Genomic DNA, 26,342 nt, shown 5'->3' on the forward strand with positions numbered 1-26,342 from the left:
TGGCTTCAATCATTTTTATTTGCACTAATTTTAAAATGCAAAAATCAAATGCAATTTATGTTCCATCATGTATGCACATAAAAATAAATTGATTCAAAAGGCAAGAAGGTCAACAACAAAATATACACCAGCTACAATGTTGGCTTTCAACCCATTTCTAGAGAGTTTAAGATCTGGAGCTTTGCTTGAAACATTTTATATTAGCATACACATGCATATTCCAGAAGCATTCAGGTAACCCTCAAGCGGTTGTTCTACATTTGCCACAGCACTTGATTGCTTATTGATAAGTCATACAAGATGAAATGGTTTTCAAACCCATTTCTGATTGGTTCCTAATGAATGTTTTAACTTTATCCAAAATGGGAAAATTATTTGGATTGGACCATTCAAGCATTCCTTTCACGTATGCCATATCCACCTCAACATTGTTTGCCAGACGATATTTTGGGTTGTAAGTGATGTTGCTTGTAGAAAAAGTTTATTTCGCCTTTGAATCAGGTTGGAAAAGCCATGGCTGACAAGAGTCACTTGACATGTTGAAAGTTCTGCACAAGCGACTGTAGCAAACCTGATCAATGTATGGACCACAACAGTCTTTTCAGATTTGGCAAGAGCATTAGGTTGGTTAAATAAACTTAGACTGGACCCTTTTGTTATTTCCCCCCCTCCTTCAGCCACAAGAAATAAAATGACTATTTTCAAACTATTTACCCTCAAGCAGCTAAAATTTAAATGCGCACTTTGCTGTGCAGAATGTTGGTTTGTAATCGTCATTTCTGCCTTCTTAAAAATAGTATCTTGTAATTTAAGGTTCTGCATTCCTAAGTGCCAAACAACTAATGAGATAGGTTTCTAAATGTTTCAGAGCAGATTTTATTATAACATTGCTATCATTTCCTGCAAGGAATCTCAAAGAGACCTGCATAATGCATATGACAATACCACACCATAGACAGTTTCTGACTAACTTTAGGTTTGCTACACCTCTGGGGTTAGCGATGTTAACTTTGGATTTCTGGTTCAAGAATCAAAATCTACAAAATGCAAGATCAGACCATGCAGATGATAGAATCTGGAGTTAAAAAAAAATGATTCAGGAGTGGCAACAGATTGAGCAGCATCTATGAGTTGAGGGGGGAGTGGAAGGGGAGAAGAAATCACAAGATCAGATTTATTAAATTAACACAAATCAGTTTGACATGTGAAGACCTCATATGCTTCTACTTCAGAGACATTTATTTCCCTTCAAATTACCAGCAATAGAATTTTAAAATGTATTGTGTCCCACTACACTACTTAAATTGATTGATTCTTTAGTTTGCAACAAATCTTGGTTTATATGATGCAAGTTTAACTCTGGTCAAACAGATGTGCGTAATTTCTTCACCAAAATTACCCTCCTCCCAAAAGACACAAGCCAGCCTCAAGTCACAGTGTACCAAAATTTCATCATGACAAATCCTTTATAAGAACATAAATCAGTGGTATTTCAAATTCAAATGTAAAAGTTAATCATAATTTATATTATAAATGCAAAAAAAAGCACTGCCCCTGATCTGAAAGAAAAATATTCAGAATTTATGAATTAGGAGAATTCAGTGGAAATCTCATGGGATTTAGTTTTATAGTTCCTGGCCATGGGGGAGAAAGCCAATCTTAGATTTTCTATAATGGAAGACTGAGAAATAAAACTTAAATCTTGTGGAAGATCTATTCTGCCAATCTTGGGCAAGAACATTTTCTAGTTCTTTTTCAAACCAAAATCTGGAAATCTTAGTTAAGACATTCAGTCAACTCATCCTGCAGGCTCGTCCAGAAAGTAAGCAAACAAAAAAAAAAATTCATTTGAAAAGGTCTTAGCCTGAACAGCTAAATGTATGCATTGACAATGTTCTCTCCTCCAGAGATTACGATACACCTGGTTTCAAGACAGAGGCTCCCAAAGCTCATTAGAAACAAAATACAAAAACAAAACTTACAGGGGATCCCTGGTTTTTCCCCTCCCTGATCCAATTCCTTCCAATGATCATTTCTACACCAGTCCTCGAGATGTCAGTCACCATTTGTGAAAGATATTGCCGGGTTGGTAGGAGCATCATTGCTAACATCTAGGATTCAGCTTCTAGTAGAGGTCAATACTGCTATAAACAGGAGTGGGAAATACAGCGCCAATCTTGCCTATATTTCAGACGATCATTACAGCGCTCCACAGTTAAGATCAAAACAGCTGAGATTGACCTTTGCAAAACTCACAGCAACACGAATTTGGCCCCTGGCCAAGAATTGCCATAGAGGGAACTTTATTCCTGCTTCGACTTCCTGCACGAGGAAAGAGGATCTGGCAGGAAAATGTGTGTTATCCTGGGAGCTGCTCGATTTGAGCACTTTACTGTGTGGATAAACTGGAAATATGGAGGAACTTGTCAACTTCAAAAACACTTCACAAAAATCAAATTCACCCCTGTGGTTTCTTTCCACCCCCCCCCCCCCCCACCTTTGCTATGCTCAACACGGCATAGAAACAAAACACACCAACAGGAACATTTGAAGAGAGGAGTACTGCTAAATGCTAAGAGTGTTAACCCTTCTCCAATGTTACACAGGAGAATTACCTAGCAGTCTGCTGCAAAAATATGATGATCCCTACATCTGACAAGTGGTTGTTTTCAGTAGTCAATGTTATTTAGAATAAAAATGCAATATATATTTTAAGCTAATTATTGCTAGATTTTAAAAAAATTCCCATTACCCCAGAACTATTTACTACAATGCAACCACAAGTAAAAAGTTACAACATGCTGCAAAGTTGCCTTTATTCACTTTGATGTGTAAAATCTTTAAAAACATTTTCAATAGTAAAGCATGACTGACCAAGTTTTGAAAAAAGTAGTCTAGTTAAGGCAACTGGGCACAGTCCCCAAAGTGCATCTAATAACATTAGAAGGCAACACAGTGTTCACAATATGTAACTGGACATGCTCTGTGTTATAATCCAAAACTGCAGTTATAAAGGAACCAAACAAGGGTGGATTGGGAAACCCCTTTGGACAAAATATGTGCCACTGTAAACCAAAGCAATATTAAAAAAATTCTTATACAAAAGGTTAGATTCATAAAGCGGTTGCAGGCAATATGTTAACTGTTCCATACTATAATCATTTTAGATGGGTGGAGAAATCATCTAGTGGTATTTTGCTTTAGCAATGTGGCATTGCATTAAATTATAAGTTGTGACACAGTTCAAGCAAGAAAGAAACATATCTGCCATCAACTTGAAACCTACAACTTGCATAAGGTGATCATTGATCAAATTGAACAAGGGTAAAAAGACTAAAATTGGTTTGTTTTTAAATAAAAAAACAAGTGGGGCTTTCCTTGTTAACTATTTGTCCATCTACAAACATGCCTCAAATGGGCCAATCAAAACACAAAACATTAGAGGTGAATGTGCACTAACAGAATATTTCAGTCTTTTAAATCCAAACAATACATTTAGAGACTGTGTACAATTAACTAGTCTACAATTTCCTTGTCTATTTGCAGCAAGAGCAAATCTGCAGTCATACTGCAACTCAACTAAGTTAAAACATACATTCAAACTGCACAAACTCCAGTTTGTTTCTAGCCCAAGGTCAAGAATAATTAGTTTTCCATCTTCCTTCAAATTAATACAAATTGGAGGTCGGTGCTGAATGCAGAAACCAGGAATCCAGACTACAAATCCATCAGTCAAGAATCCAAATTAATTAAATGTATCCACCAATAGTTTTCTTTGCCTCGAGGTCTTCACAATCAGAAGGCTGATAAATGCAGAAGTATTTGTTACTTCTAAGGGCAGAGAATCAATACTGTAATATCTTTTATGAAATCTATGGAAAATTTGTGCCCCTCATCGAATAGCGAGGGCCTCAAAACACTGACGTATGGCTAGAACCAACAACTTACGGACGTGCATTTCGGAAGCTTTTACAAAAATATCAACGTACTAGTAACAACGAGAGACGATGGATTTTTCCACAGAGCATGCGCACAATGACCAATCGTACTGTGTATGTGCAGGAAGTGGGGATCTTGAAGATAGAAAAAGAAGCACTAAGATCACATTGATGTGGAAAATAGGGAGACAAATCATCTGTCTTTTGATCCAAGTTTCTCAATTAGATCTTGAAGAGGAGCAAGTTCTTTCCTGTCGATCAGATTAAATTCCTGAAAAGGGGAAGAAAATTGAAGTCGTAAGATAATAGTGCCCCTGCACTTTTACCCAAGGGTTAATTGCAAGAAGGAAAGATGAATAAATGGCAAGGACTGTTTGAAATATCAGGGCATAATTATCATTCTTTCCTTGACATCAATGCTGAGAAAAGCTCCACACTCCTATTAAACCACAACTCCTACGAGGCTAGACCAACGTAACCAAGGGCATAGCTTCAAGCAGCAGCTACCTGACACACTTATTCCTGTGTTGCGAACTCATCTTTAAGACGATCAAGATGTATTGCTGAATGAACTGCAAGCCAATTGATTTGGCAACTCTGGGTGCGTTCTACTGAATGCAACAAATGTATGTTTCCTTTATTAAAAGGAGGCATTAATTAACGCTCTTAAGTACTCTTGTAAGATTTAATTTAATAGAAAAACAATGCACTATTAATTAAATCTTAATGGCCTTTCTCAAGTACACAGAAACATAATGGTGATTATAAATTTAGCCATAATCTCATTTAATTGTGCCTTTTCCTTAGCTCAGTACATTAAAAATACTACTTCTCAAATATTTTACATAAATTTTGAAGATGCAATCAGCAACTCCCATACATCACACAGGATATAGTTTTTTTTAAAAATCTAGACACAGCATGGTAACAGGCAATTTTGGTCCAAGAGTCCAATTAGACCTAATTGACCTACAGTAAATTTTCGAAGGGTGGGAGGAATCTAGAGCCCCCTAAGGTTGCAGGGGAGGAGTTGGAGGATTGAACAATGGCAAATGTAGTTCCCTTGTTTAAAAAAAGGTAATGAAGAGAATCTTAGGAATTTATAGAGACTGGAGAGTCTTGTGTCAGTGGTGTTCAAACTATTGGAGAGGATTCTTAAGGATAGGATCTATGAGCATTTGGAGAAGTCCAGTCTACTCAAGGATAGTCACCATGGCTTTGTGAAGGTCAGGTCGTGCCTCATGTGCCTAAGTGAGTCTTTTGAAAAGTAACAAAAAAATTGATGAGGGTAGAAAGATAGATGTGGTCTACGTGGATTTTTTAAAAATATTTTAAAGTTTAAACAACCATGATTACACACAAAATACAATAAAACAAGATATACCATCAAAGCAAACATAGTTTATATAAACAATGTCTATGTAGATTTTAACAAGCATTTGACAAGGTCCTCCATGAGAGATTCATTCAGAAAGCCTTGAGGCACGCGATCCACAGCTGCGTGGATTTTAAAAAATGGCTTGCATGTAGAAAGCAGAGAGTAGTAGTGGAAGGAATGTATTCTTTCTGGAGGTCAGTGACTAATGGAGTATTGTAAGGATTTGTTCTGGGACGCCTTCTCTTTGTGATGTTTTGAGGTAGATACGGTTGGAGAAGTTATTAATGGAGCTGAAGGTTGTCGAAGGTTACGAGAGGATATAGATATGATGCAGAGTTGGCCAGAGAAGTGTGAGGAGATATATTTTAGAAGGACAAACCAGAAGATTGTGTACAGGGTTAATGATCAGTTACTTCAGAGGGCAGATGAACAGTGGGACATTGGGGTCCAAATCCAAGGTCGCCGCACAGGTTGATAGGATAGTTAAGAAGGCCTATTGTCTCCTGGGCTTCATTAATAGGGGGATTGAGGTCAAGAGTCAAATTGCAACTCTACAAATCTCTGGTTAAACCACAGATATACTCCAACATCCACGAACTTCCTCCCTGCAAGGTATGACCTCAGCCTTTGGACTACTTTATCTTGACTTCCATTTCACTGGGGCTCCTTGATGTCACACTTAATCATTAATTTCTCCACTTCTGAAATTCAGCAATTCCACCCATTTTGGAACAGGTCTCTGAAGAGATGGGAGCCAAGTGGCCTGGCATGGTCCACACTGGGCATCAGTGTGTGGGCTGTTGCTAAGTGCTGACCAGCAGCACCATTAATGACACCCGTTATTTTGCTGAGGATATCTTCCTCATTATTAGGTTAGTGTCAGTGTTGTAACTGTGCCAGAGCAGTTTGGCTGCATCCCTCCTCTCATGCTAACCCAATGCCCTTAGACCTTCTGTGAACACATGTGGAGTGAATGGATTGATCAAAAGATGGTCTTTTGTAATCGTGGAGACCTCGCCAGGAGGTAGAAGTGGTTTACTCGTCTTGCTGTGAGCAGCAGCATTCATATTTTGTGTAGGTTGATAGGATGAATCAACAAGGCTTATGGGATACTGGGCTTCATTAATATAGGATTGAGTTCAAGAGTCAAGAAGCCATGTTACACCTCCTCAAATCTCTGGCGAGTCCACATTTTGGAGTATCGTGTTCAGTTCTGCTCACCTCATTACAGGAAGGATGTGGAAGCTGTGGAGAGGGTGCAGAGATTTACCAGGATGTTACCTGGACTGAAAAATAAGCCTTATGAGACAAGGTTAGCAGAACTGCGACTTTTCTCTTTGGAGCATCAAAGAATGAGAAGAGAAATGATAGAGGTCTACAAGATTATGAGAGGCCTAGATAGAGTGGACAGCCAGCACCTGTTTCCAAGGGCAAGAACAGCAAACACCAGAGGACATAGCAAAGTTTAGGGGAGACATCAGGGATAGGTTTTTTAAAAAAAAAGACAGATGTGGGTGCCTGGAATGTGTTGTAGGGGATGGTATGGAGACTGAAACATTAGGGCCATTTAAGAGACTCTTAGGCTCATGGATGGAAGAAAAATATACGGTTACAGAGCAGGGAAGGTTTAGTACCTTTTTTTAAAAAAAGAAGAAAAAACATTGAGGGCTAAAAGGCCTGCATGTTCCATGATAATGGGAAACAAAAACACATTTCCAACTTAAGGAGCACCATTAACTTGGAATCAACAGGAAGTGTCTTGGGAGTGGTGCAGACATTTTCACGAAGAAAGTTGCAAGAAAATTTGAGAGCTGGAGTAAACCAACACATTTCTAATTTGCAAAGGGAAAGCAATCTCTGCTTTTCTTGAAATAAACAATCCAGATGCCTGAAACCTGAAAGTAGGGGACAATGAAGTTTGGCTCTACATTGGTCTTCTACCAAGAATTCAGCCTGCTGCCCATGGTTCTAAGCTTTAGGTAAATCTACGTAAAGACTAATAAAAAGGTAAATAAATTGCACCACTTTAAACAAGTGCAAGATGCCTCATTGAGCAGGGCCCGCAAATAATGGAGAATCATTTACCTGAACAAAAAAGATGAAGTGCTTGAAGGAAGTGTTAAGGTGTGCCTCTTCCTGCAGCTGCATCACAGAGTCAAAATGCTGATGGTAAATGTGAGCGTAGACCCTGAACAGTCGCTTCAGAATGGTCTTGGCCACAGACATGAAATTTTTAGGAAAGGGTACCCCTGAAATTAATAAACACTACAATAAATCAAAAATACTAAAAAAGATTAAACTCTTTAGACAGATTTAAAATGTAAAATTGTAAAAAGCAAAAATTCAATTTCAGGTGACATCAGAATCAACACAAATTTTAACAGCCAAAATGTTGTAGGTGCTATGTAAAACATGAACTTACTCAGGAGGTCACCAGCTTTGATGGAGATAGAAACAGCTAGAAGGTTGTAGTTTGCCTGTGACCTGCTGAATATTTCCAGCATTTTACATTCTCTCTTTGCTTGGATTACCAGAACATTTTCAATGAATGGTTTTCATTTCCAAAGCAAATAAAATAAGGCAGCTTACCAATTTTAGAAGGAAAAAGGGTCTCATCATCAAGTTGATCCTGTACCCATGTCATAAGGTAATCAATGTACTTTGGAGCAGAACATTTGATTGGCTTTTTAATGTTTGTGCCATCAGCCCAGTGGTATTCATATCTGAGAGGCAGAGAAGAAACAAAACATTACTGAAAATACACTATCTAATGTTCAATATCTATTAACCTTTAGGATTTTACACCAGTTTAGTTAACTGTTATTGTGAATTCAGTTTAACTTTCATATTTCAAATAACATGGGAAAAGACAATAGATTCAATTTTATTCCCTCAATTATCCCCTGAAACCCATTCTCTCCCACCAGATCATCAACTCCATACTGATTCTTTTGACAGTCCATCTACACTAGGGATAATTTAGTAGCTGCCACATTTACTAATATGCAATTTCAATGCCTCTCAAAATTCTGTGCACCTCTGTGAAATTACTTTCAGGTCCTGGAGTTTAGAATAACGTTTCTCTAATTTTCCTGACAAGATGATCGTACCCATTGAGTTTAGAATATCATTACTCTAACTTTCTTGACAGGAAAATCCCTCTCACCAGTTATCAATCTAGTGTATTTGCACTTCACTTGTTCAAAGTAAACATTTACTTCTGCCATAAATTGTCAAACTTGCCATTCAGCTAATTCACAGAAATGTACAGCACATTTCTCCTACCTTGGTCCTGCTGACATAACAGCACAACTTTGTTCTGTGCAAAACTCTGTTATTGTTCCATACAACATGTTGATTTGGTTGAAGAAGTCCACGGCTGCAAAGAAATAACAGCCACACTTTATTTCATTGTAATTCTCTGGCAATTTGGTTGATGTTAGAAATACATCCTTAAGTGCATACCCCAATTTTGCAAAATAGAGGAACCATTCCAATGTTCCTACAAAACATTAAAGCAACAAGCATGTAAACACCAAAATTAAATTGTTGGATGCACCAAGTAAGAAATTAGCTCAAAAATATTTCATGTTCATTCATCCAAAACAATTCAATATTCTTTTGAGGCCAAGAAATCAAAATTATAGGGAGGAAATGTTGGGGAGAAAAGGCAACATGCAAACAATGAAATGTAACTAGAAATAAATTTTGGCAACTCCTTTGTTACTTTGTCTGATCAAAGGTAAAAGTGAAGAATGATTTTCAATTTTAAGTCCTATAAATGGATTTATTATCCTATATTTACACATATAATTGTTGAATTCTGAGAACCAATTTTAGGATGAAATTTAGGGGTCAACTATTACACATATCCTCCTTTGATTGCTGTAAGTGCCTGCATCGCTTGGGCGGGCAGACAGGGCGTTAGGAGCTCCAGTAGGTGGGTGGCCAGGGTCAAATGTAGAGGGGCCCCACTTTTATACACCAGATTTTGGTGGGAGGGTGTTGACTTTTACATGATATCAACTATTACATGCGTAAATATGGTAACAATTATTAGGAAGTCCAGATCGCTATATAGTCATAATCCCATTTTGTTTCAAGACAAAATATTCCCTAGGACACTCAGGGAGGCTAGTGGACAGTTAGTGGGGCCATTAACAGAGATATTTAGGATGTCACTGGCCACGGGGGTGATGCCAAAGGATTGGAGGGTGGCGCATGTGGTTCCTCTGTTTAAGAAAGGGTCCAAATGCAAACCTGGGAATTATAGGCCTGTAAGTCTGACGTCTGTGGTGGGCAAGTTGATGGAAAGTGTTCTGAGGGATGCTATTTACAAATTTTTGGAGGTACAGGGATTGATAGGGAGTAATCAGCATGGTTTTGTCAGGGGTAGATCATGCTTGACAAACCTGATTGAGTTCTTCGAGGGGGTTACAAAAAAGGTTGATGAAGGGAAAGCTGTGGCTGTTGTCTATTTGAACTTTAGTAAAGCTTTTGACAAAGTTCCCCACAGGAGGTTAGGAAAAAAGGTGGAGGCATTAGGTATAAATAAAGAGGTAGTGAAATGGATTCAGCAGTGGTTGGATGGGAGGTGTCAGAGAGTAGTGGTAGAAAATTGTTTGTCCAATTGGAGGCCGGTGACTAGTGGAGTTCCTCAGGGTTCGGTCCTGGGTCCACTAATTATTTGTTATATATATTAACGATCTGGATGTAGGGGTGGAGAATTGGATAAGCAAGTTTGCGGATGACACAAAGATTGGTGGTGTTGTGGACAGTGAGGTAGATTACCGTAGATTAAAAGGTGATTTAGGAAGGCTGGAGGTGAGGGCTGAGAAATGGCTGATGGAATTTAATACAGATAAATGTGAGGTGCTACATTTTGGAAAGGCAAATTTAAATAGGTCATATACACTGAATGGTAGACAATTGAGGAGTGCAGAACAACAAAGGGATTTCGGAGTTACAGTAAATAGTACCCTCAAGGCTGATACTCAGGTAGATGGTGTGGTGAAGAAGGCATTTGGAATGTTGGCCTTCATAAATCGGAGTATTGAATTCAAGAGTAGGAAGGTTATGATGAAATTGTACAAGGCATTGGTGAGGCCAAATTTGGAGTACTGTGTACAGTTTTGGTCACCAAATTATAGGAAAGATATAAACAAAATAGAGAGAGTGCAGAGAAGGTTCACGAGAATGTTGACAGGATTACAGGGTCTGAGTTACAGGGAAAGGTTGTGCAGACTGGGGCTTTTTTCTCTGGAGTGTAGAAGATTGAGAGGAGACTTGATAGAGGTGTTTAAGATTTTAAAAGGGACAGACAGAGTAAATGTGGATAGGCTTTTTCAATTAAGAAAGGGGGAGATTCAAACTAGAGGACATGGTTGAAGATTGAAGGGGGAAAATTATAAGGGGAACATGAGCGGAAATTTCTTTATGCAGAGGGTGGTGGGGATGTGGAATGAGCTTCCGGCAGACGTGGTCGAGGCGGGATCATTGGTTACATTTAAGGAAAGACTGGATTGTTACATGGATAGGAGGGGACTAGACGGGTGCTGGTCAGTGGGACTAGGAGGGTGGGGATTTGCTACGGCATGGACTAGTAGGGCCGAACTGGCCTGTTCTGTGCTGTAAGTGGTTATATGGTTATATGGTTACGACATCTCAGTACATTTTGGTCAAATTTAAAACTTGGCAGTAAAAAACAAAGCCACGAATATGGCCAAGATAGAACACTATGGACTAAGTGCTGTAAATGGTATTAAATGGTCAACATGGATAAGGTGGACAGAAAATCCATTTTCAGTGTTGTAGGACTATGAAAATCTGTACAATTCATACAGCATCTTTAATACACAAGGCATCCAAAATTGCCACTAAATTGTATCAGGTCATCTGGAAAACTTGGTCAATCAGGGAGGTTGAGGCAAGAAGGGCTCCCAATGGGCCTCAGGTGCTGAGGACTTTCAGGATCACGTTTATTGTCCTGAATACCATTATTTTGCAGCCGAAATATAGTGCAGAACAATGTGCAAAAATCACTATAAATTACAATTTTGTAAATAAGAGATTTTCAAAAAATAGTGCCAAAAAAAAAACTGAATTAGTATCCATAGGTTCATTCTCCATTCAGAAATACGATGGCAGAGGGGAAGAAGCTGTTTTTGTAACTGAGTGTGTGTCTTCAGGCTCCTCCATCTCCTTCCCGATGGTAGCTATGTGAAGAGGGCATGACCTGGATGGTAAGGGTCCTTGATGATAGAGGCTGCTTTCTTGAGACACCACCTCTTGTAGATGTCCTCAATGAAGTGGATTGGTGGCTGAGCTCCTCTGTAGATTTTTCCTGTCCTGTTTATTGGCACCTCCATACCAGACAGTGATGCAGCCAGTCAGCATGCTCTCCATGCTACCCCTGTAGAAATGTGCAAATCTTTGGCAACATACTAAACTTCCTCAAACACCTTGAAAAATATAGCCAATGGCATGCCTTCATCACGATTGCAACAAAATGATGGTCCCAAATAGGTCTTCAGAGATGTTGACACCCAGAAATCTGGTTTCTTACCCTCTCCAGTGCTCCTTCCTGAAGTCCACCATAAATTCCTTAGTTTTACTGACAATGAGTGCAAGGTTATTGTTGTGACCCCACTTAACTAGCTGATCTATCTCAGTCCTGTACGCTTCCTCATTGCTATTCTGATCGTATTGGCGGTTTGGACCTGGAGTTCAGGTTGCCAATAGTTTGAACAGGAGCCTGTGCGGCTCCAAAGACTGCAAGAGATGAATCTACCAACAATCAATGCCTCTGAAGGGATTCACTTTTGCTTCTCTTTCTCCTACTGTAATGGGAACCAGGCAATGCTCTTGGAGACTCTTTCTTTGCCTTACAGCAGACAAAAGTCAAAGTATATCATGTATATTACATACATATCATTTCCTGACAAGAAAAGGAAGTTTTGAGGTTTAGACCAAGCGAAACAGGGGTTAGGATATTCCAGACTCGTGGCCCTGCCAATCAGCAATAATACAGTTACACAGAGAGACAGCAAAAGAGAAAAATGTGAGTCCAAATTCACCAAACTTACTGTTGACAGCAATCCATTCATTAAGATCCTCGCCTTCTGGTAGCATTACAGCCTGACGAAGATTACCACTGCCCAAGGTTGCTTCAGCGTGCTTTAGTAATTCATATTGGTGAGAACCTTCAGGGATGTTCTTCTTTGGTTTGAAAGTTCGATTATTTCGATTCCCGCTGGAATGCAATTAAAGCAAGTTATTTGTAATGCAGCAATTGTGAGGGAAGGAAGAAATTAAGGACTTGTAGCCAAACCAAATTTAAAAAATGTGTGAAGTAATTGCAACCATTTACAGGTTGAAGTTAACCACTCCAAAAATTTAACAATGATTTTTACACCAATGAGGCAGATTCAGCATCAGTCACATGGAAACAATATCATCAGAAAATTAGACACATTATGCTCCCAGGAGCCGTGAATATTGGGTGTTTTCATGGCACTGATATTCGTGCAATAATTTTATTTGACTATCCAACATTTTAAATCAGATCTCTAAGTTAATACAACTTCATCATATTCTGTAGAACAAACACCACATGGCATGACTTGGTCTCCCATCCCCACAATCTCAAAATGACTTCCAACTCAATCTCTAGAAAAAGGCTACTTAAGACTTCATTTTTGAGGAATGAGACACAATTTTAATGTCAAGAGGCCTTTGGGGGAAACTTTCCAATTATGTAAAATTCTATGTAGTTCAATCCAATGTTTTAAATCTAACCAAAGGAAAGTATGAAATGAGACAGGAGAGTTGGCCCTGGTTGATTGAGAAAACACATTGGGAAGTATGACAGAGGACAGACATTCAAAGAAACAATGCACAAGCTGCAAAGTGTGTACATTCCTTGAAGACAAAAATCAACAAATGATTCAACAATGATTGACAGGAAAAATTGAAGGATATTAAACCAGATGTTTATTTAAAAAGTTGACAAAAAACACAATAGACCTTAGAATTAGGAACATTTTTATAATGAGGATGAAGAAATTCTTCTTGGAGGGGATTATGGATTTATTAAAAGAAATCCACAATTTAAGAGGCCGCTCAAAGGTATAAAGGATATATAAATTCTAATCTATATAAATTTTCTCCCCTTGCTTCAGAAGATTCAAGATGATTTAGATAGATGGGAGACTCTACCAATTGGCACCTCCATACCAATTGGTAGAATTAACTGTATTAAAATGAATATACTGCCAAGAGTCCAATACCTCTCAGTAAATACCAATTGCTTTGGTGTTGCAATTTTTTTAAATACAAGTTAGAAAAGTATGTAAGAATATTTATTTTAAAGAATAAGACACCAGAATCTCCATTATAAAACTGATGTGGGCTTTTGAATTGGGAGGATTGCAACTCCCAGATTTTATATATTATCAGGCAACCCAATTGAAATTTAATCCCCTTTTTTTAAATAGAGAAGACAAACATTCATGGGTGAATGTAGAGCTGCATAAAGTTAGAGAAAAGATAGTAGAAGACAATGATATAGAAATGGAATTCAAAAATTTTGGTGGGGAATAATAAGATATAGTTAGTAAAACATATTAGTATTTGGGAATTAGTTAATGGTTACAAAGGAAATGAATTATGAGTCTCGTTGAAAATGCCTCTTGCTCAGAACAGACTCTTACCAATCCTATATGACAATGAACATTTAGAAAATTGGTTCCAATGTGGGATTAAATATTTGGGAGACTATTGAGCAAGGGATATTTATGCCATTTGATCAAATTAAAAATAAATTCGGGATTTCATAAAATACATTCTTCTGCTATCTTTGACTGAGATATTTTTTAAAGGGACACATTGGGCCCAGAACTAATTTTGCCGCAGACTACTGGATTAGAGATTGTGATACATGAGGGAATTACAAAGAAACTTATTTCTAAATTGTATCTTCTACTTCAGGAAGAATTTCCAAAACCAAATTTGAATAAATCAAAAGAAATATGGGAATCAGATTTGGGAACTGAAATTGATTCATTTTGTTGGGACAGTACGAGGGACATAATTAATGTTCACTATAGATTAATTATAAATTTATTCATCAATTATATTAAATAAATTTAATCCAAATTTATGTTTTAGATGGGGCACAGAAATTGGTACGTTTATACATTCTACCTGGTCATGTACCAAGGTGACAACATTTTGGAAAGATGTGGGCAAGTTTTTGGAACAAATCATAAAAATACATTTACCATTAACCACTGAGTTTTTTTTGGGGAAATGTACACAAATTGGAAAACCAATTGGAAGTTATCAAAATATCAATCTTTTTTAAAAAAAGTCACACTGGCAGTAGCTAGGAGATGTATAGCAATTACATGGAAATCTGAATCCTGTCTTAAAATTGATTATTGGAAGAGAGATGCAAAATTGTATTCCCTTAGAAAAGGTGACTTATAATATTAGAAATGGGTATGATACATACTTAAAATATGGAAACCATATTTACATAATATGGGTTTGAATATCTAATGTTTTCTCCTCTACACCCCACCACCACTTTTTTTTCACCCCCAATCTTAATGGTGAACCATATCATGTTGGTTTAATTCTACTCTTTTATTAATATCCTGTCTTTTTTTGAGGAGTGGTTTTCACAGGAGCTTTGCACATGTATCTGTATTCTTTTTTCTTCTACACTTTTTTTCTCCTCTCTTCTCACCTTTATGTACAGTACAACCATTTATTTTTTTATTCTATTTTAATAATTGTAAGTATCATCTGGATAAGATTCTATAATATTACACTGGAAACAAAACTATAAATTGTAGCCAACCACGACAAAGAAACACACACATACAGTGTGGCAGGTTAAGCTCACTCCTTTATTAGGACTGGAAAGGTTGCTTTTGTACTGTTCAAGTTCCGGGCGTTTTTGCTGATTGACTGAGGTCACCATATGAATAACAACAGTGGGCGGGAACATCTATGCATATGAATTGCCTTCTTCCCAGGCCTGTTTCTGCTGAGTTAACTGGGCACCTTGACCAATGCCATTTTAGGGCTGTTGATCTAATGCTGCCCCAGCTTATACCCCTGCCAGTTTGTTGTCCTGCGAGTCGCTTTAGCGATCTCTGTCTGCATCTGCTGTCGCGTGATAGGCCAGCCTGACCTCTGCAATTGTGGGCCGCCACATGACCAATCCCCCCCACCAAGAACCGGGGTTACAGTCTATAGTGTCTGTAGGTATAGTCCCCAAAGTCTTTTGTGGTGTGCCTCTGCGTCAAAGTGTTGGTGCCTCCACGGGTTCTGCTGGGTCTGTGTGGGCAGGCTCGAGTCCATCTGTAGTGAAGACCTTTGGTTTATCACCGATGTCCAGCTTGAAGGTGGCTCCGTTGTTCCAGATGACTTGAAAGGGACCTTTGTATGGCTTTTGCAGTGCTGAACAGTGGGGTCCTCTGCGTACAAACACGTACTCACAGTCCTGAGTTCTTTGGGGATATTGGACTTGGCTTATCCATGTCTGGAGGGTGAGATCAGAGCCAGGTTACCGACCTTTTGCGGAGCCTGTCCAGGAAGGTGGTTGTCCCCTCCTGCTGTCCTCTGGCCCGTGGAACGAAATCCTTGGGAACCGTGAGCGGGGCCTCTATATGCGAATTCAGTGGAGGATGCGTGAAGGTCTTCTTTCGGCGCTGTTCAGATGCCCAGTAGCGCCCATGGTAGCTCATCCACTCAGTTGAGGCCCTTGAGTCTGGTCATGAGGGGGGTCTTGAGGTGCCAGTGGAAATGCTCCACCATGCCGTTGGCTTGCGGGTGGTATGCCATCTTATGGTGTTGCTGAGTGCCCCACAGGTTGGCAATGTCGGTCCACAAACTGGAGATGAACTGTGCGCCTTTGTCGGAAGTGATGTGCTGTGGCAGTCCAAATCTTGAAATCCAGGACACAGGACCTGATGGATGTATTGGCCAGGGGAACTTCTTCTGGCCACCGGGTAAAGCGATCGACCACTATGAATGGGTAGCGGAAACCCTGAGAGACTGGCAAGGGTCCTACTATGTCCATGTCAATGTGGTCAAACCTGCGTTCTGAGGGCTTGAAAGGCTGTGGGGGGACCTTGGTGTGTCGCTGCACTTTGGCTGTTTGGCACTGTGTACATGCATTGGCCCACCCCTGGACTGGTTTCTGCAACCCATGCCACATGTATTTGCTGGCAACCAGCTGGACTGTAGTCCTGATGGAAGGTTGTGCCAGCCCATGGATGGAGTCAAAAACTCATCGCCCTCCATGCCGTTGGGACAATAGGTGGTACCTGCACAGTGCCACGTTGCACAGGAGGGTGGCAGTACCTGTGCTGATTGGAACATCCTGAAGCTGAAGACCTGTGACAGCGGTCCTGTACTGTGGGATCTCGTCGTCCTGCTGCTGGGCCTCTGCCAGTGCTGCGAAGTCCAGACCGTTGACCAGGGAGTGGATGCTGTGTCTTGACAGGACGTCCGCGACCACGTTGTCTTTGCGCGACATGTGCTGGATGTCAGTGGTGTACTCCGAGATATAAGACAAGTGTCTCTGTTGGCGGGCTGACCAGGGGTCGGAGATTTTAGCCAGGGGGAAAGTCAGTGGTTTGAGGTCCATGAAAGCCCTTCCCTCAAGAAAGTACTGGAAGTGGCAGATGGCTAAGTACAGTGCCAACAGCTCTCTATCGAAAGTACTGTACTTTAGTTCAGGGGGCCGCAGACGTTTGCTGAAGAAAACTAGTGGGTACCAACTTCCTTCTATCTGCTGATCCAGGACTCCACCAATCGGTGTTCCTGAGGCATCGACTGTGAGTGCATCTGGTCTGGGGTGGGTCAGCAGTGCAGCTTTGGCCAGGACTTCTTTGGTTTCCACAAACGCACGTGCAAATTCGTCGTCCCAGGTCAGGTCCTTCTCCATGCCGGACATCAGGATGAACAGAGGGTGCATCACTTGGGCAGCTGCTGGGATAAACCTGCAATAAAAGTTTATCATCCCCATGAACTCCTGCAGACTTCAGTTGTACTAGACTTCAGGAAGCTGCAGATAGCCTCTACCTTGTTGGGCAGTGGTGTGGCCCTGTCCTTTGTAATCCTGTGGCCCAGGAAGTCGATGGTGTTCAGGCCAAACTGGCATTTGGCCAGATTGATGGTGAGGCCAAACTTCTGAAGATATGACTTCAGAGATTTTGGAGTTGCTGAAGGTGTTCCTGTTGGATTCTACTTGCCACGAGGATATCGCCAAGGTAGACGAAAGTGCCATCCAGGTCTCAGCCCACTGTGTCCATCAGTCACTAGAATGTCTATGCCGCATTTTTGAGCCTGAATGGCATCCTCAGGAACTTGAACAGCCCAAATGGAGTGATGATGGCCATCTTAAGAATGTCATCAGGATGCACTGTGATCTGGTGATATCCTCGCATGAGGTCCACTTTTGAGAATATTATTGCCCCGTGCAGGTTTGCCACAAAATCCTGGAAGTGTGGCACGGGGTAACGGTACGGGGTGGTGGCCTCGTTGAGCCGGTGTCGCCACATGGTCTTTATGCACCATGTGCAGGGGTGAGGCCCATGGGCTGCCTGACCATCAAACAACACCCAACTCCTTGAGTTTGCAGAACTCCTTCTTGGCCAGTCGGAGCCTCTCTGGCAGAAGTCGTCTCGCCCTTGCGTGGAGAGGTGGTCCCTTGGTCAGGATGTGATGCCTGACGCCGTGTCGAGGCATCTTTGCTGTGAACTGAGGGGAAAGGATTGACAGGAATCCCGCTAGCACCTTGGAGAACTCATCCTCCAAGCTGTGGACGGAATCCAGGTGCATTGCCTGAAACATAGCGCCCCTCAGAGTGATGGTCTGGTTGGTAACTGTGTGGACGAGTCACTTACCCTTAAGGTCCACTATGAGGCTGTGGGCTCGCAGGAAATCACTCCGAGGAGTGGTTGTTCCACTGCAGCCAGCGTGAAATCCCATGATAAATGACTGCCCCCAAACTGCAGCTAGGCCCTACGAATGCCATAGCTTCGTATACTGGTATTATTGGCAGCCCTCAACGTGGGCCTGCGCCTAGTGCCCAACCCTGTTGGGGGTATCACGCTGACCTCTGCTCCTGTATCCACCAGGAAGCATCTGCCACGGTCCCATATGTACAGGTGGCTCTCTTGGTAGCCAGCCGTCGTGGCCATCAGCGATGGCTTGGCCTTGTCGTTTCCATGGAACTCGCAAGGGGACTGGCATCGGTGGGCTTAGGTGCCCCATCTCTGGTGGTACAAGCACCACCTGTTGCTGGACTCGTTCCTGCCTCTCGTCCGATGTTCCTTGCTTGGGACTGCTCTGGTCTGATTGCAGGACTTCTTTACGAGCCCCAAAGTAGCCGAGCACTTCTGTTTCTGTTTCCACAGAATGTCTGCCTGTGTTGCGACTTTCTGGGGGTCAGTGAAATCCACATCCGCCAGGAGCAGTTGGATGTCTTCAGGCATCTCCCTGGAGGGCCAGCATCTCGTTAATGAGTGCTGACCATCCAGGTGGAGCAAACGTGCTCCTCGCTCTTTCCACGAGAGTCTGAACGTCTTGGTTAATAGCTCTTTGAAGGCAGTGTAAGTGCCTTCCGATGGTGGCCTGTGGATAAAGTTGCCCACTCTGTCTGCGGATCCAGGGCACTGACTACATACCAGGTGGTGTCTCTCACACACACACACACACACACACACACACACACACACACACACACACACACACACACACACACACACACACACACACACACACACACACACACACACACACACACACACACACACACACACACACACACACACACACACACACACACACACACACACACACACACACACACACACACACACACACACACACACAGTTTTTCTGATGTTGCCCCAGCTTCTACCCTCGCCGGTTCGTTGTCCTGGGAGTCGCTTTAGCAATATCTGTCCACGTCTGCTGCCACGTGATGTGCCAGCCCGATCTCTGCAATTGCGGGTCACCACAAAATAATTATTTTAAAAAATGAGGATGAAGAAATTGATAAAGGAAAGATGGAATAAAAATAGATTGATAAAGAAAAATGTAAAGCAGATTGTCACAGCTTTAAAAGATACTCATAAAAAGGAAATGACTACCAAGGTGAAATTAAGGCTATTTATATGGGCAGGGCAATTTATACAGGGAAATGGCGTTCGAAGTAAACAATTACATTGCCATCAGAATTGCCAAATATTTTAGTGAACCAAGATTAAGAAACTGATGGAATTTTGACCCAAAATCTAATACTTAGAAAAATTAATGATTCTGAAACCACAGGACCCAATGATCATTAAAAAGTTTCAGGCTTGAACCCTTCATCAAGGATTTATGCAAGTTAGATTTGACCATCGAGTTCTTTGGGGAAGTGGCTACTGGAGTAAACAAAGGGAAAAATTGTGCATTTAGACCTTCCAAGCTTTCGATGAGGCCCCCGTGGCTGGTGAACAAGATTACAGTTTATGAAATTAGGAAATGATGTGCAACCATACACTGAAAATAGTCAGGCAGTAAGTGTTATTTTCACGTAGGCAGGGTGGGGTACTAGTGATCAATGCTTGGGCTCCAGCTATTTACCAACCAGATCAATGATTTGGCTAAGGTGATCGATTTCTCATTTTGCTGATTCTACTAAACTAGGTGGGATGGTGAGTATGGAGGAGAAGGTTGAAAAGAAGCTTCAAGGTCATACAGAAATGCAGAATGACTAGGCAAGAACATGGCAGATAGAACACAGGATGGATAGAAACAACTCATCATCTAAAAAAAAAGGCAGCGCTGTAATGGAAGTGCTGGTGCAGACCCGGGAGAGCAGAGAGCACCAACACAGTGCTGCACCGAAGGGTTCATTGGCCCAGTTCTAATGCCAGCGGATCTCTACAGGAATGAACAGCCTGTTCGAGGAGCCAACAGCATAATTAAAGTAAAATCCTGCAACCACAGGCCTCTGCCCAAGATGGCCTCAGCAACGGCCACAAAAGATTGCAGACTCTGGGGAACAGCAAACCAATGCAGGGCACCAACAAGGGGGAAGAACACCCTACTGTGGAGAAGGAGAAGTAGAGATGACCCAACAGGCTGGTGACCATGGCAGTGGACTAGCGAGGGGCTCAGCGACTGAGGTACCCACAGAATCTGCAGGCTACTGGAGATTGGCTCATAGCAACTAGTTTTTGGAGCCAGGATTTGAGAGGGTGCTGTGGCCAAGTAGAGACTCAAGTGCTGAAGGCCACCCGATCACGGCAGAAGCTTGGATATGGAGCTTGAGTTGCCGATGTATCGAACAGGAACCCGTGCAGCTATAGAAGCGCTGGAGGAGAATCCACAGGCAATGCGTCTGAAGGGGGCTCTCTCTTGCTTCTCTTTCTCTTGTAATATAAGGGGCACCAGGCGACACTAATGGTGACTCTTTGCCATTAAGGAAGTGTAATAATACATGTTCTATATTATTACATGGCAATGAAGGAATCTTGAATTTATTGCATAGATCTGAAAAGCAGAGTGTTTTTGAATGATGAGCAGTATTTATGTTCAAAAATCTGATCTTCTGGACAAAACATGGTTCTGAACCACGGTGAGCTGCTCCAAGCAGTTCTTTCACGCTCTACTATCCTTCCACTCTAACCCTAAATGAACCCAAATTATGTGGTCGGAACCAATTCCTCTCTCTCTTAAAGCTAGTCCACTTTAATATTTTTTTAAAAAACATTTTGTACTATACAATTGAGATATTTGCTTACAAAACAATCTCCATCATTCCATCCTGATGCACATGACAAGAATGTGTGGCCATGATCATCAGACGATTTTGAAGGTAAAAAGAGTACCGGTTTTGCAAACATTATGAAATGATTTGAATACAGGAGCAAGGATGACATTGAAATGGTACAGGGCTTTAATGAAATACCACTGAGAGTAGTTTGTATCCAAGAAAAGACATGCACACCAATGAGGGAGCACAGAGAAAAAAATTAACTAGACTGACATGAATGATTTACTCTCCCTCACACCCATAAGCTTCTATTTTTCCTACATCCATGTGCCTGTCCAAGAGTCTTTTAAATTCCCCTTCTGTACCAGCCCCCACCACCACTCTTGGGAATGAATTCCAGGCACCCATTACGCTATGTTTAAAAACACCATCTCCTCCCCCCACTTCCCCTAAACTGATGTCCTCCAGAGTTCACTGCTGTTGCCATGGTGAAAAAAGGTGCTGGCTGTCCACTCTATCAATCCCTCTCATAATCATGTGAGCCTCAAAGTTGCCTCTCATGCTCCTTCACCCTAAAGAGAAAAGCCCAAGCTCTGTTAAGCTTGTATCATAAAACACATTCTCCAATCAAAGTAACATCCTGGTTAATCTTCTCTGCTTCTTCTCCATACCAACAATGAACATAACAGCACATTAAAGGCCCTTTGGCCCATGATATTGTGCCAGCAAAGATAAAGATACATAACCAACAATTTAGGTTGAACCCTTCAAGGTAAAATTCTCAAAATGCTTAAAAGCGAGGATTTTTTCCTGGCTAAGATGCATCAGATTAGGGACACAATTACAGAAAAAAGGGGAAAGCCATTTAAGACAGGGATGATAAGTTTCCTCACTCAAGGTGATAGATCTTTAGAATTCTCTTTGAGAGGACTGCAGAGGCAACTTGTGTACATTCTAAACAAATCAATAGTTACATGGAAACTAAGGAAATTAAGTAATATGGGGAAAATACTGGTAAAAATGTTCTGAAGTAGAAGATCAGCCACGACCTGAATGAATGGGGAAAAGATAATCAAAAGAGCAGCTTTGCCAACTCCTGCTCCGACTTAAATTTCAATGGTCCCTCTATAACAAAACACAAAAATTTAGGAACAGGAGGCCATCAGGCACTTCAAGCATGCCCCTATATTTAACATGATCGTGGCTGATAACTCTTCTGTGACATTTCTCCATTCCTCAGTCATATTTATCCATCTCCACGTAAACCTTTCTAAAGATCAAGGTTCCATCCTGACCACAGGACAGAATTGTATCATTCACCCTCTGCAAGAAGAAACATTCACATACCCCAGTTTTAAATAACTGGCACCTTAGTTGACAGCTGTCCTCTTCTTCAGACTCTCCCACTCCTTAAAAAATCTCAACATCTACCCTTTCATGCCCTGGCCCCCATCCCCCAGCCCCTGCACATAGTCATTGTAAGTATCAGGCCAGAAGGGATGAGCATAGAGTGGAGGAAAGGCAAAGGTGGTTCGAGAGAGGAAAGGGTCAAGAGCAAAAGCCCAGAAAATGCACAGCACACAATTAATGGCCTATCACATAGATTGAGAAAGATACACCACAACTCCAAAATAGAATTCTCCCGAAAACATATCAATGTGATGAAGCCTGAACAGAAAACACAAAGGGACCAAATACATTTTTAAAATTACAAAGAAATGAAACTTAGGAAAAAGTGGGAATGCCAGAAGTAGGAAGTGATTTTCATGCCCAGTTTGGGCTCAAATGGGTTCCAGCACAAATCAGATCATCAATGCACTGGGGAAATCCATAGATTGTCGAGAAAAGAACAGGATTAGATTGGATCCATAAAATTCAAGAAGCAAAACTGTTTAGCGTGAAGAAGTTGACAAAGCTGTTTGGCGTGAGCACAAGTTCAGATAGGCCACAGTTGAAGGGATCCATCAAAACTTTATGTTCAAGTGAGAAATAGTACGTACTGGAGCTGATGCCCTTTGAACAAGATAAGCTATTCTCACCATAATTAAGATATTTAAAAAAGGATGATTCCAAATTAACTTAATTTGGAAATTATACTACTTCTTAAAAAAAAGAAATCAAAATTTAAAAATACTTTCAGAATTAGACACGAGATTGTCCTTTCATCAAATAAACATTGAAAAAGAGCAGCATCAAGAGGGTTTTAAAAGGGATGAATTTCCCATTGATTTCAGTGCCTCACCCTTAGGAAATTTCTTTAGCAGATCCTCAGGGTGATATTCTAGGATCAAGCATAATCAGTCACATCTCTCCATCATAAACACTGAATAGTTATAAGAGGATGTTCAATTGAATGCCAGTAGCAACCCTCAGAAAATGACTTGGCTAACCAGCAGCAAGCAACTTCCCTTTCGTGATAGCGACTTGACAATCAAATAGATTGTTATCAGAGCAAACCAATGCAAAACTCCTTGGGGCAAGGAAGGAAGGGATGGTGAGGGAAGAAGAGTATCTTTGTTAATTTGAAAATTAACTATCAGCCACAGCACCAGAATTGAAATCCTTGAGAAAGTAATTCAACTTTTGATTCTCCAAAGTATTACGAATTCCTGTTTTAGTAAAATGGGATGATCACCGTAAGGGATAGTACAGACCGGAGGAACCGAATGTTAAATTTCACACAAGCACCATCACAGGTCACAGCCCAGCAATAATTCAATATATTGGAAGAGCTGAGGGAAGGTTTGTCACAGTCTGTTCCTGATTTTGAAACCATTCCAAATGTTGAAGAGAAAGCAGTTTTGTGAAGCAGCTCTTGTGGCCATCCACTTTTATGGAATTCAGAGCAATGCATGCTCCATGGTCCTTTTCGATTGATTGCTTCATTTTGATTGTGACAGGGTCTTGGACCCTCGTGAAGGACGCCCAGTTCAAGTCTCACTTTTAAAAGGACCAGGAGTGTTATGACCACAGCTTGTGTGGATGAACATTTCTTCAAAGGCAACACAAGGAGAATTCATGAGTCTGTAGCATCCACAACTCCAGTCTTCCCATCAGTTCATCATTAATTCTGGGCATCAAATTTTGAAGGCCTACGCTTCAACACTGAATTTAAAAGACTGAACTTTGAAGTAATTTTCTAGATTTTGGCCTGGACTGTAATGGTTTGGGTGTATCTCGTGCGTGCACACACACTTACACCTGCGCACAGTCGGGGATAGATTTAGTATTAAGGATAGCTTAAGAGTTAAGACTATAGTTTAAGAGTTAGAAATAAAATTACTGCTTTAAAATTAAATATTTTCTGATTCATTCACACGGTTCGTAACAGAAGCATTTACAAAATTTGCAAGCTGCAAATGGAATACTCTCCATTTGCCTGGATGAATTACAATCCAGGGAAAAGCAGTCTGCTTAGTTGGCATCCCATGCACCAACAAAACATTTCTTTTTCTGCTATCAGCAAACCACAGCCGTAGTGTGTGCTATCCACAAAGTTCTCACCAAGGCTATGCCAAGTGTCCAAACCTACAATCTCTACCACTATGAACAAGTATGGCCAGCATTTTGGAACATCTTCAAGATCCTCATAGAGTACACACCACTTTACATTTTCTCTATCGCACCAAATCAAAATTCTAGACTCTCTATCATTTTGGGAACATCTTCACCAGGACTGCAATTATTTAAGAATGCATATCACCAGCCTCTGGTGGCAGATAGGAAATGGAAATAAATTCCAGCATTGTCTGTGAAACCCATATTTCAGAAATGAATAAAAACATACCTTTATCCGGGTGCTGATATTCAAGCAAAATGCAAGAATACCAAATATTGAACCCCAAAATATATCAAGGAAAAGAAACCATTCTAAGTGAAAGATTTTATCATCAGTCTGTAAATCCTGACATGGGAGATGAAGTACAACAGTATGGTCTGGTAAAATGATGGTCATTGATTGCTTATCTGTGACATGCATTGAAGTAAATTACTGCATCAGCCTCCCTTCCATTCAAGGAAACAAATATACTGGTGATGAGAAAGTGAACAAAAAGAAAACAATTTAACAAATGAATGGAGAATGAGGCAAACTCGCACGTAATATACGATAGAAGGCAGATTCCGATCTATTTGTAGCTAGTCACCACAACGGATTCTGACTAAATTCAGGCAAAGGTGTGATCCAAAATCAAACATAATTCAAAGTCCCAGTACTGCAATAACCAAAGATGCAGATTTCAACTGTGGTGAAGGCAGATGAGGGCTGTCATAAGGAGAGGATCTCCAGTTCTCTTGGGCTCCTCTTCCTACCGGCTCCTTTATCTCATTTGTCAAAACTGTGTGGTTGTGGTCAACACACCACCTTTTCCCATGCGAAAAATGTAAAGCAGAAACATCTACCACAGAAAAGATTACAGTTTTGGAAAGAGACTTCACCTGAACTAGGTTAAGTACAGACTACAGTAACCTGGAAAAACCACAAAAGCAATTGTTCTTTCAGAAGCACAACAGCTTTCAAAGTCCGCTCCTTATTTCCTTTAAAGCACGTGCATTATATCCATTTATTCCGGTGAGTGCCATCATCAGATTTGTTGTGACAATCAGTGAATTGGAAATCCAGGATGGAATTCAGACTGCCTTTTTAAAGATACCCCACAAGTCATCATTTCCTTGCAAACACACAATATTTACTAAACAAAACTGACATTAGTTTAAAAAAAATTTGAACTTATAAAGACTCAATATTATCTCAAAATTACTATTAAAACTTTTAAGTACTTACAATTCTAAACAATGAATGAAGCAATCCAACATTCAATGGCATCAAAAGCAGAATCAATTTGTTTAATAATTGCAAACACCATATGTTCAGTATTAGTAAACGTTAAAGGTCAACATAAAGCTGTCAAGGACTGTAAATTTCAGAAAGTAGGCACAGCAGAAAATAATAAATGAAGATAATTGAAACCTACAGTTTTCCTTCCACGTGGAGGCAAGAGAGAGAATGGAGGAAAGAGGCATATTATTTTGAAGTCTATTAATTCAATATGGCAAACACTTTATAGTTGAGAGAGGAACACGTTTACAGACACAGGATCAAAATACACACGATAATCAATGAACCTACATGAAGTAATCAAAACAACTCTTCTTTCTTCCCCAGAATCGAAATCAAAATTCCAACCAATTTTATTTTAAGAGAAACACAAAAAAAACTTGCAGATACTGGAATCTTGAA

The 26,342-nt window shown here is 40.7% G+C and overlaps 1 protein-coding gene across 1 annotated transcript in view; it reads right to left on the reverse strand.

Moving 5' to 3' along the window:
* Positions 1 to 26,342, reverse strand: part of LOC138754186 (MOB kinase activator 1A) — a 26,978-nt gene continuing 636 nt past the window's right edge. Inside the window, exons 2-6 of the mRNA XM_069918074.1 lie at positions 12,402 to 12,568; positions 8,602 to 8,695; positions 7,906 to 8,039; positions 7,402 to 7,565; positions 1 to 4,209 (exon numbers count right to left, since the gene is read on the reverse strand). Of these exons, the coding sequence (XP_069774175.1) occupies positions 4,132 to 4,209; positions 7,402 to 7,565; positions 7,906 to 8,039; positions 8,602 to 8,695; positions 12,402 to 12,568 (637 nt within the window). The 3' untranslated portion in view covers positions 1 to 4,131. The remainder of the gene's footprint in view (positions 4,210 to 7,401; positions 7,566 to 7,905; positions 8,040 to 8,601; positions 8,696 to 12,401; positions 12,569 to 26,342) is intronic.

Source organism: Narcine bancroftii, chromosome 2 (assembly GCF_036971445.1).
Source record: "Narcine bancroftii isolate sNarBan1 chromosome 2, sNarBan1.hap1, whole genome shotgun sequence".
Lineage (NCBI taxonomy): Eukaryota > Metazoa > Chordata > Chondrichthyes > Torpediniformes > Narcinidae > Narcine > Narcine bancroftii.